This window comes from Tupaia chinensis, unplaced genomic scaffold, assembly GCF_000334495.1.
Source record: "Tupaia chinensis unplaced genomic scaffold, TupChi_1.0 Scaffold000047_1, whole genome shotgun sequence".
Classification (NCBI taxonomy): domain Eukaryota; kingdom Metazoa; phylum Chordata; class Mammalia; order Scandentia; family Tupaiidae; genus Tupaia; species Tupaia belangeri.
Genome location: NW_006159505.1, coordinates 4,605,036 through 4,616,557, shown reverse-complemented (window position 1 = coordinate 4,616,557; position 11,522 = coordinate 4,605,036). Strand labels below are relative to the sequence as shown.

At 58.1% G+C, this 11,522-nt stretch overlaps 1 protein-coding gene across 1 annotated transcript; it reads right to left on the bottom strand.

Moving 5' to 3' along the window:
* Window positions 1-492: 492 nt before the first annotated feature.
* Window positions 493-9,689, bottom strand: SERPINH1 (serpin family H member 1). Its single transcript, XM_014590646.2, is given in 6 exon segments — window positions 493-1,468; window positions 3,545-3,777; window positions 3,884-3,982; window positions 5,061-5,619; window positions 5,621-5,759; window positions 9,519-9,689. Coding segments are annotated over 5 exon segments (1,290 nt in total). The 5' UTR covers window positions 5,717-5,759; window positions 9,519-9,689; the 3' UTR covers window positions 493-1,165.
* Window positions 9,690-11,522: the final 1,833 nt, after the last annotated feature.

The following is an 11,522-nucleotide window of genomic DNA, read 5'->3' as shown; positions in this document are numbered from 1 at the left end:
CTGTCCTGTGCACTCCTCTTCCTCCCTAAGGTAATGTCAGGAGCCCCAAAGGCATGAGAGGTGGCCAACCTGAGGACTGGGTCAGCAACCGTGTTGCTCCCCACTGCCCTGCTACAAATCCACTCTGGGCCTTCTGAGGACAAGCCCCCACAAACTCCCCCACTTCCACAGCCCAGCCCCAAGCCAGGCAACTGATGGAACATACCTGAACTTGCACTCATCCAGGTACGGAGGGATGCCAGCTTGCAGTGACAAGGCAGGGAGCTGACAGAGCTCTACCCAGCAGGACCAGACACCCCGCCCCAGGTCCAGTGCTGTCACTCAGGATATAGCTGCAGACCCTTCAGGGCTGCCAGAGCCTGACGAGTTCCCGAGTCTGCAGCAAAGCTGTATGCTCGGTCGTCTGCCGGCATTCTAGCAAACCTGGTGCAACAGAAGGGGCCTTGTCCTCTGGGCCTGAATCAGTCCTCTACCACACTCCAACAAACTTTCATTGGAAAAGTTTTATTGAAAAAAAAAAATTTGTACAAATAAGTTCTTGGTTGACAGCAACAAAGGCTCAAGTTCTGGCTTTCCTCCCTCCTTTGAAAAACTAAACTAGGACAAACAAAGACAAAAACTTCCTCCCCACGATGCCTGCTGTAGGGATTCTTGAACACAGCCAGGAACCCCTCCTATAAGCTTCATCCCACCTCCTTGCTGGGGCCAGGGCTCGTGCTTGGTCCCCAGGGCTGCAGCACCTAGTTGTATAGTTGGGGGAGGTCGGGATAGAGCAGAAATGGGGCTGAGGTGGTGGCAGCGTGAGAAGAGGGCTGGGCTGAACCCCCGGCTCGATTTTGTCTCCCGGATGAACGTTCCTGCTATAAATATGAACACTGATTGAGGCAGGCTCGCTGGAGGACTTAAAGGCGAGGAGGATGACTATAGCCCAGGCCCACAGGACGTGGGGTCTCTGGGATCGGCATCATGATTGTTGGGGCCCATGTCCAAGTGGAATCAATTCTAGCTGGAAGGTCCGCTCAGATCCATGGGAACCCTGGTCTGTATGTCCACCCCCACCCCGTGGAATACCCAAGGCTGGTTATCTTCCCCTAACCCCCAAATAGCACCCATGTGTCTCAGGAGCCTTCAGCCGCCTCCTGCCACCCTGCGCCCACCCGGGGCCCTACAACTCGTCTCGCATCTTGTCGCCTTTGGGCCGAACCAGGCGGCCAATAAACAGCAGGGAGCCGCTCTGGGTGTCTCGCACCAGGAAGATGAAGGGGTGGTCAGCGTAGAACAGCTTGGGGCTACGCAGCTCCTCGCGCCCGTAGATGTCCTGGTCAAAGGGGTTACCCTCCGTGTCCAACTCGAAGGCGGTGGCATGGAACACGCTGGCCAGGTATAGGTCCTTCTTGCCCGACATGCGTGACAGGTCTGCCTTGTTCTTGTCGATGGCCTCGGTCAGGCCCAGCGTAGCCAGGTGTTTCTGTGGGACCAGACAGGTGCCAGCTGAGACCCTACCCCTTCACCTCCCACCCATGCCACCCTGACAGACCCTCGGAGGAGGTGACAACTCCAGGACCACCTGTGTGTGCCAGGTGGGCTCTTGAAACTACTGCCTCTATAATTCTCACTGCAGCCTGCAAGACTTCTAGTTGCCACTTTACAGAAGAGGAAACCCAGACTTGGAAAAGCAAGGCAGACTTTATCCCTGGCACTGCTCAGCAATCTTGAGCAGTGCTTCATGGACGGGCAGCATCAGCATCACCTGGGAGCTTGTCTGAAATGCAGACCCCTGGACCTCAGCCTGAACTGCTGAATCAGAGTCTCTGCGGATGGGCCTGGATCCTGCTTCACAAACCCCACACCTTCTGAATGCTTCTTAGTGCACTTGAGGAACACTGCTCTGCGGACAGCTAAATCCACATCACTATGGGGCATAAAGCCTTTCCAGAGTGACACAAAGCCTGCGATCTGCTTCAGAACGGCCAATGCAGGGCAGAATGGTGGGTATGGATGAATAGCTGTTGGCTGTGAGCTGATGATGGCTGAGGCTGGGTGACAACGTAAGAGGGGTCATTACATTCATCTATTTTTAAATGTCCTATAGTACAAGGTTAAACACATGTGCACACACACACCCCTTTCCACAGCTCTGCACTGCCCTCAGGTGCCAAAGGCCAGCTCTTTAGTATAAGCCAGGTGCCTGCACCCTGGCCTCCAGCCTCGCCCCATGGCACACTCGCCCTGTTCTCCAGACAGCCTCACTGAACAACTTGTATCCTCAGGGCTCCCTTCTCTCCCATAGGGCTCTTTAGACCCCTTCTTCCAGGAAGCCTTCCCTGGTCCACAGGTCAAATGATGAATCCATCCCCTGGGTCTCTATCCGTGGTCCTGGCTTGGAGCAGTGCCCTGAGAGCAGAGCCATGCCCAGGGCTCTCCCTGGCCCTCAGTGCAGAAGAAACATAGTAAAGGGTCAGCAGCCTCCAGGACCCAGGCTTCCGCAGGACAGTCTCCACCTCCCTGGTATGGCCAGACAGGTGCAAGGCCTGGGGTCCGGAGACTCACAGAGACCCGAAGCAGGTAGGCATAGGGTAGCTGTGAAAGTAGCCCACCTCAAATTTACCAGCTCAGTCTCCCCATGGGAGTGTCTCTACCAAAGCTTCCAGGAAATACAGGAAAAATGGGAGAAGGGAATCGGACCACCGCAACTGTACTGCAGGAGGACTGGGCCCAGGAGAGAGACAGGGACAGACAGCTTCTCTGCAGAACTCTGCCCAGTGCGTACTCCACTGACCTCTGCTGTGGAGCTGAGCCCATTTCACCCTGAGTGCTCTCTCCCCAAGCTTTTCTGCAGCAAGTCCAAATCAATGCTCTGAGTGAGGAGTCTGCCAAGGGGCCACTTCTGGCCTCTAAAGCAAGAGTAAAATGAAAGTTTTATCTGTGACTGGGTAAAAGGTACCTGCTGATTGGCCAAAAGGACACATGTGTGTTCGCATTAGGTCTGATCGTGGCCCTCCCACTTTAAGCCAGGGGGTCCGAGGGAGTCATTGCTTCTCTGCAAGCCTCTGCTCACCCCTCAGGGTGGTCTCAGGGGGAAATGATCTCGAGCATGTGTGCTAACTTTCTGGCCTCCCTCAATTACCCCTCGTTATAAGCTTCTTATTGCACAGAGCATCTAGAACGGGGGCACTCCAGGCTCTCGGACACAGCAGAGTGACTAAGGACTGGCTCTGCTACGAATGTCCAAACCGCTAGCTGGCTGACTGTGGACAGTTCCTTAAACCCTCCTGAGCCTCATTTGCCTTACCTGCAAGACAAAGTTTATGGTCTGACCTCCCCCAGTTGTTCTGAGGATGAGAAGGGTTTAATACATACACAACGCCAAGAGGAGTGCCGGGCACACTTGAACGCGTGCTCAATTACACCTTGCTGCAGAAGTGGCATCTTATTCTGAAGTACAGGGCCACACTCCTCCCCAGCATCCCTAATACAGAGCCCAGCATTGCCTGGACATCCAGGGGCTCAGGACAGACCCAGCTTGTGCTGGGGCACCCCTCACCTGCAGGTCATGGGTCACCTCCACGACACCCTTGGGCAGGGAGATGGCAACGGCTTTGGTCTGCATCTTGCCCATCCAGGTCTTCAGCTGCTCCTTGGTCAGCAGCTTCTCGAGGCGCTCAAGGGGCTCCACGTGGTGGGGCATGATGATGATGAGGCTGGACAGCTTGTGGGCCAGGGGCATCTCCACAATCTGCAGCTTCTCCTTCTCATCATCATAGTAGTTGTAGAGGCCTGGGCAGAGGGCAAGCGGAACACTGAGCAGGCTATGGGTCAAGACGGGCAGACCACAAGCACCCTTGGACCCTCCCCCCTGACCCCTGCTTTGGAAGGCACCTACCTGTCCGGTGCATCATTGTGACACCCACAGTATAGGACCGGGTCACCATGAAGCCACGGTTGTCCACCATCTTGTGGTGGAATCTCTCATCCCAGTGAGCTGTGGAGGGGGCAGAACACAGGGTCAGACACACAGGCGCCCTCAGACACCTCCCAGCCCACAAGCACCCGGACAGTAAGCCCTAGATTAATCCCTGCCAGACTTTGGAGACCCGTTGCAGCTCTCCCTCCACCCCACCCCACCCCCAGCACCCAGCCCTCACCCAGCTCCCTGCATTGGGGTGGGTGAGGGGCGTTGGCCCAAGACTACCTGAGGATGCAAGTCCCCCTGGGGCCACCGTTCTTCTCAAGTGGCAGGGACTTAATGCTACCCTTAGCCCAGCCACCACCATGCCCACCCGCCCCCCGGCTCCCATCAGGTGCATGAGGTAAGAGAATCTGCCCTGGGCAGGGGAGGCCCTGGGACCATGCTTACTTCCTAGCTGCAAATTCTGTCTCCATGGCCAGAAACTAACAACAAAAATACAATATATGTGATGATGGCCCTGCATTCAAATCGAGGTGCAGCCTCTGACTGGCTGGGAGACCTTCTCCATTCAAATCGAGGTGCAGCCTCTGACTGGCTTGGAGACATTATTTCTCCTAGCTTTGTCTCTGCAGAATGGGGCTTCCTAATCCTCACAGCAATCTGTGAGGGGCACAGTACTATCTCCAGAGATGCTCACAGTGTTCACTAACCCTCAATCCCACCTACGATTCAATACTGAGGTACCTGGACCCAAGTCCTGGCTCTGCTACCACCGACCTGAGGCTCAGTTTCCCCACATGTGAATGGAGCCAACACTGCCTGTCCCCGTGTTGCTTCATGGACTGGGGCCTCTCTCCAGCTCACTATGGAGGCAGACGTGGTTACTAAATTTGATTCCAAGACACACAAGGGGTAGCCCTTAGGCGGGTGAACCACAGTAGGAGCATCCTCTGGAGTCGCTCTGCCCCATCCCACCCTGCTAGACGCATTTCTAGCCTCTCTGAATCTGGTTTCTGGCGTGTAAGATGGGTTAGGAGCAGTCCTGGGCTGAGGAGGAAATGGGAAACTGGAGTGTCTGGCCCCAGGGATGCTTCTGCAACCTGATCATGCTCTGGGGAGGTGCAGGGGCTCCCCAGGGCGGGCGACTCACGCTTGAAGAACATGGCGTTGACGAGCAGGGCGCCGTCAGTGCGCTCCACGTCGGAGGTGACCTCGGGCAGCTTTCCCCCGGTGGTCTGCGCCGCCCACTCGTTGATGGACTGCAGGGCGCTGCGCTTGTCGCGGAAGTTGATCTTGGAGTGCTCGCAGTTGTAGTGCTGCTTGCTGCTGCGCACGAAGTCCTCCGCGAAGCTCACCGAGCTGGGCCCATACAGGCGGCTGCCCAGCTTCCAGGTCACGTTGCGCGCCGTGGAGTTGCTCAGCGAGCGCAGCAGCTCGCCCAGGCCAGCGTGCACCTCCTCGTCGCGCAGCTGCTCCGCGCTCAGCACCGCCTTGGCCTGAGACGCCGTGGCTGCCTTACCGCCCAGCGACACGAGCCCCAACGACGAGGCCACCACCACGGGCGACAGCAGGATGTTCTCCACCGCCTGGTCTTTGGCCATGGCCTGGTACAGGCTGAAGGCCAGGCCGGCACTGCGCTCTGCCAGCGTGGCCGCCTTGGGGCTCAGCTTCTCCGCGGCGCCGCTGGGGGCTCAGCTCCTCCGCGGCGCCGGGAGCGGCTGCAGCTGCGGGTTTCTTCACCTCGGCCGCCAGGACCCCAGCCAAGGCCAGGAGGCAGAAGGTACTGAGGAGCAGGAGGGAGCGCATGGCTGGAACAAGCGTCACGTGTGCCACCGCAGACCTGTGAAGGCTGCAGAGAGACAGGCCCTGAAGCCCTCGGCCTTCCTCCCCAGCAACTATCCCCAGCCTTGGGGTTGCCCCATGTCCCTGGAGATGGAATTCTGGAGGCTGGGGCCTGACTCCAGGCTTCCCAGGCTCTCAGAGGCTGTCCAAAGCCCGGTTCAGAGCAATTGCCCACCAGACCACACCTTTGGTTTCCCAACTGGACACTCAGTATTTTCTTCTGTGTTTATCTGTATTTCTACACCCAGGGTAGTCGTGGCCTGCAGGGGCAGGAAGTTTAGCCAGTCCTGGCACAGAATAGGCTGGGCTGTTCCCAAAGGAAGGTAAAACAGAGCCTCCCGGCCAGAGCTGGAGTCTCCCTAGTTTATACAGGGGTGTACTCTGGTCTCACACAGCTCTGGGGGTCCTCTTCCCATCAGTGGCTGGGCTGAGGGTGTGCAGGACCCTCAGATGCTTGAGCAAAGGATGTCATGTGGGACAGAGCTGCAGCCCTGCCCCCACATCTCATTGTGCCCTGGAGGTTAATGAGTCACTGATTGGTTCACTCATTAAATGGGGGAGCCCAGATACTCCATTTTGCTGCTCCAAGAGTGATCTCAAGTGTGTGTGTGTGTGTGTGAATGTGTGTGTGTGTGTGTGTGCCCACTCAGCCTGTCTCCCTTTTCTAAGCCACAAGGGTCGAGGTCTCCATGCCCCAAACTTCTGCCTCAGCAGGGACCTGGCCTACCCATCTGCCCACAGCCTCTGAAGCAGAGGAGAAATCTCCAGGGCAAAAACTCCTGAGACCACCCCTTTGGAAACATGTGGGGGTGCGACAGGACGCTTCTGAGAGCCTCAGCGCAGACGCTGGGGAAGGCGATGGTCAGCTCCAGCTCGGTGGAGCAGCTGCCCCTCCCCCACTGCCAGAGCCTGGCCAGGCATGCGAATGTGCTCCGAGGAAGCTGTACTCAGCCTCTCAGCCTCCCCGGCTTCAGACTCCCAGGAAGCCAAAGCCACATCAGATTCCATTCTGCCCCCATCTAACAGCAGTCAGGCCACACAGGCCATCTGCTCCATGGCTTCAGAACTGCCCTCAGGTGACTATGACCCAAACCAATCCCCCAATCCCAAACGCAGTGGCAGCAAAAACACCCCCGGACAAGCTATAAGCCCCTCTCTGGGGCCTCCTGTTAGGACTCTGATTCTGCGCTATATCCACACTGCCCCCTTCGGGTCATTTGCCCCTATATGTACTTCATGCAGAAGCTGGGAGCGGGAGCGAGGCAAAGGGAAGGGCCAGCAGAGACCTGGGGAGGCTGGGATGCCCTGTGCTAGCGGACCATCTCATGGTCCTCCTCGAACAAGACTCCACATGCTAGCAAAGCATCTCATGGTCTTCCCCAAAGAAGACCAAAAATGGGCAGTCCTGGAGAAAAACACTCAGGACTCTGGCCTCCTGGGAAGGCACTGAGTTCTGGGAGATTCTACTGTTGCCACCCTGCATATCCAGGCAGGTCCCCCACCTCCCCCACCCCCTAGGTTGCTACCCGCCTTGGGCCTTGAAGGTGCAGTGCAAGAGAGGTCGAGAGTCCAAGAGGAGGAAGGGGAGAGGAGGGAGGATCACAGAACAGGTCTGAGTCTCACCGGGACCCAGGCCACCTCCCTCACCAGGCCTGGAGCCTCATCATGGCAGTGACCATCTAGCTTCCTGTACAATGAGGACGCAGGAGAGCAACATGGGTGCTATTCCTTGTTACACCAGGACAACTCGGGGCCACCCTGCTGCAAGGCCAGCTTGAACCCACACACTGATGCCGCGCTCCCAGTCGCAGAGACCACCACATCCTCTCCCTTAGGGGGCAGTCGAGGAGCCTGGCTCCCAGCCCTGCCACGTGGCAGACAGCGTCTCAGTAGCCCCCACCCCTGTCAACCAGAACCTCAATGCGCTGGGAGGGGCGTCTCAAGAAAGCTCCAAATGACCAGTTTGGGATTCCTCAGGCAGTCACCCAGCCAAGCTCCAGCTCCTGGTGACGTGGCAGACACTCTCTCCTTCTGCCCTCAGTCAGCAGAGAGGGGCTTCCAGTCTGGGCAACAGGAGGCTGGGTTCAGGTCTCAAGAGGTTGCCAGGGGACCCCAGGAGCCTTCCTGGCCTTGTTTCACTGGGGAGAAGAGGTGCCCTGCTCAGCCCAGCTGCAGGGCCCGAGAAAGGCAAGTTACTACAAGCAAGTCAGCCTCCCCCAGCCACGCCCTGCTGCCACAGGGAAATGCCAGCCCGCAGGCCAGGGTTAGATGAGCTGCGGCCCCACAGACAAACGCTACCAGGCTGTGCCCACAGCTGGCCAGACTGCGCTGGGGCAGGGCGGGGAGGGGAGGACAGCCTGGGCCCCCCAGAAGGTCTCCAACACTGGAGAGGGTCTAAAGTACCTTGAAACTGCCTCAGAGGGAGGTCAAGGCCTGCCTTTTTCATTCTGAAAGAAAACAGAAGGGTGAGGAGGATAAAACCCAGCAAAGGGGAGGTGGCCTGGAAGGCCAGACCCAGAGGCACCTGGTCTACACTGCCCCAGCACAGACGGCAAACCCAGTCCCAGATGTACGAGGATCTTGGAGGTCCACAGGTACCTTTCTGCAGTTAGGGAAACTGAGGCCAGGGCAGGGAGCCAGGCCAGGTCCCTTGGGATGAATAGTGGATCGGGCTTCTGGAGCATAGGGCCTCCCAGCCCGGCTGAGAAGTGCATGCGGTGTCCGGTTACACAGCCAGCACACACAGGCTCACACACACACCTCAGTGACCAGACAAAGGAGGGGACAGGAAGGGGGGATGGGGACACACATGCTGAGGACAGGAGGGTGTGGCCCCTATGAGATGAGGGACCAGAGCCCCCTCATCTTCCCCAGACCTCCATCCGGCCCTGCAGCCCAGAGGGACCAGGCGGAAATCGGGAAGGAGGGGCCAGGATGAGGGGCAGGCTGGAGTGTGCTCATTCTTCCTCTCCAGCGGCCTAGGAATGTCCCTAAGCTGGGGACGGCAGGCTGGCCTCTAAAGTAGCCTTAACCCTGCAGTTGCTGCAGGAACCAGGTGGCGGTGGCCAGAATCCGGGTGGGTGACTCAGAGCCATCCAGCCAGCTGGCCCCCACCTGGGATACAGGCCTGGTGACTGCTGGCTCCCTTTTTTCCTTTTTTTACGAGCTGGTCAAGGGCCTCCTCTACTACCATCATCTATACGTCCAGGCTGCTGGGCCAAAATGGAGCCACCCATGGGGACTCCTCCCAAAGCATGGGGACCCCATGAGTCAAGACCCCCACCCAAGAAAAGCCAAGCCTGTTACACTTCCCTCCCTACCACCTTTCCTTCTGGAGGCTCAGATGCCCCCCAAAAGCCTAAGAAGAAGCTGGGCCCCAATCACTGCTGGCCCTGTGGCCACCCTGCCCAGCTGGCTTGTCCTTCCTGTCCCTGCCAGGAGAGACCCCAGGCCCCATCCTCCATTTCTGCAGAGAGCCCGGGCCCAATCTCAGCACCATGACCCCCCACCCCCGCCCCAAACTCGGGGGAACACTGCACTTTTCCGACCCCGCAGGGCCCGACCGCTCCAGGCTCAGAGCCGCCTTGCTCTCAAGCTCGCTCCCTCCCTCCATCGCCCTCCAGACCGTTCTCGATCGCGCAAAGTGCCAGAGACTCCAGTTGGCGGGCTCTGGCTCGGCCCCCCAACCCCTCCCAGGGACGGTCGTCCCCTTCACTCCCTGAAGCACCCCCAAAGCACCCGGCCTTCCCGGCCGCCCCGCCCTCACCTGGGCCGGGCTGAGCTGGCGCCGGGACGGACGGACGGCAGTCGGAGTCTGGCTCGGCACGGCGGATCGATTCTACTAGCCGCCCGCTCCCCGCTCCCGGAATCTATATATGGAAGCCCAGACCCCCTCCCTCCTGTCCCGAGAAACTTCTGGAAAGTTAGAATCGCTTCCGGAGGGCGCCCCAGCTCCGCCAAAAAAAGCCAAAGACCTCCCCCAAGCCGCCCTGGCTCCCGCCCCTCCCTGGCGGGCGCTGTCCGGTCCCTGGGTCCTACTGCCCCCCTCATCGCCGGGGCTGCCGGCACCCGGAGACCCCAAGAGCAGCAGGTCCTCAGGGCACGAGGGTGTCCTTGGCCTCTTCGGAGCCTCTGGGCTTTGGTCCTGGAGGTGGGAGGGAAGGGGGTTCGGACCATTCAGCCCGAGGTGGCACCAGGCTGCAGAATCCCCTTGCGCCCTGGACTCCGTGGACAAGACTTCCCACCCCATGCACGTGCCCCCAGCACTCCTTACCCTAGGGTCTCTGGACCCCACACCCAGCTCCACCTCCTTGGAGCCCCTCTTTGCGCAGGGTCAGACTTGGGGGGGCGGGTAGCGCTGCACTCCGTGGGCTGTCATCCTACAGACTTCCACCTCGGTGACCCCCTCCCCAAATCCCCCACTCCACCCCCAGCACCTGCAAAGGGAGGGGAGGGAAGGGCCAGGCCAGTGTGTGGCCCCAGCCCTGGAATGCCCTGGAAGCCTTGGAGTGGGAGAGACAAAGACCTGGAAAGGGGAGTGGGCACAGGAAGGATAAGCTGGCTCTGGCTAAGTAATGTGCTGGTGACCGTGGGCAAGTCACTTTCCTTCTCTGGGCCTCGGTTCCCTTAGCTACCATTCGCCGCTTCCATGTCCTACCGCCCTCCCTTTCTTTCCCTCCTTGGTCTCTCTGCCCCCTCCCTGCCTGGGTCTCCTCCCTCTGGCTCCAGGTCACCATCATCTCCTCCAACCCCGCCCTCCCATTACTGATAGCTCCCTGAGCCCTGAGTTAAGCTGTGGTATGCATTATTGTCCGGGGTGCTGAGGACGTGGTTGGGACTAGATGAAGTCCCCGCCCTCAGGGACAGACATTCTGAGAGCTGTGTGTGCCCTTAGGATGTTAGTAGGGAAATCAGTAAAGCAGATCATATGGGACACCCCTTCCCCCAGATCATCTTCCTTAATAGTGGAAGGAGGGCTAACAGGTGGACACAGGATGGAGAGGAAGGGACCGCAAGGAGAGACCTATTCACTTCCTCATTCATTTATTCCATCAACAAACAGTGTGGAGCATCTTTTTTTCTTTCTTTCTTTTTTTTTTTTTAGAGGTTTTCGTTATAGGGCACATGCGCTTACCAGACAGAGAGAGACATAGAGACAGCGAGAAATCATCCCCCAGGGGGGATGGTCATGCCACAATCCCTTCTCCTCCATTCTCCTCTCTGGATCTTGGGCACGCACGCACACGCGCCCGGCGTGAGTTCTAAGCCACTGGGTCCAGGACATGAACCGCGGTCGACTACGGGGGAATCCAGCAACATAGCCATTGCGCTAACTGCTGGTTCCCATCATCTTCTTTTCTTTAAGTACGTGCCTGGATCCCGGGAAGCAAATGAATCCCAGCACCCAACAAAGGCACCGTCTGGGTAGCTGTCCTTAGACGGGTGGGGGAGGGCTGGTGACTCATTTCTCAGTCTGGATTAGGCTCAAAATCTTCCGATTACAAGGACTCTGGGGAATCTTAGCTCCCAAAAGCTTCGGACGCTTCAAACCAGGGCTAAAGAATCAGAGATTATTTGAATCCTACAGTGATCATCATAGAGTATGGTTATTACACTCAAAACCCCACGGCATCCCTGTACTCAGCTCAGGAACCTAAGCATGCTCACATCTTGGAATCAACGGGTTTTAGAACAAAAATACAGAAACCTCTGAGCTGCAGGTTATCTCTGAGGTGAGGACCAGCAGTTAGCATAATGGCTATGTCCCTGA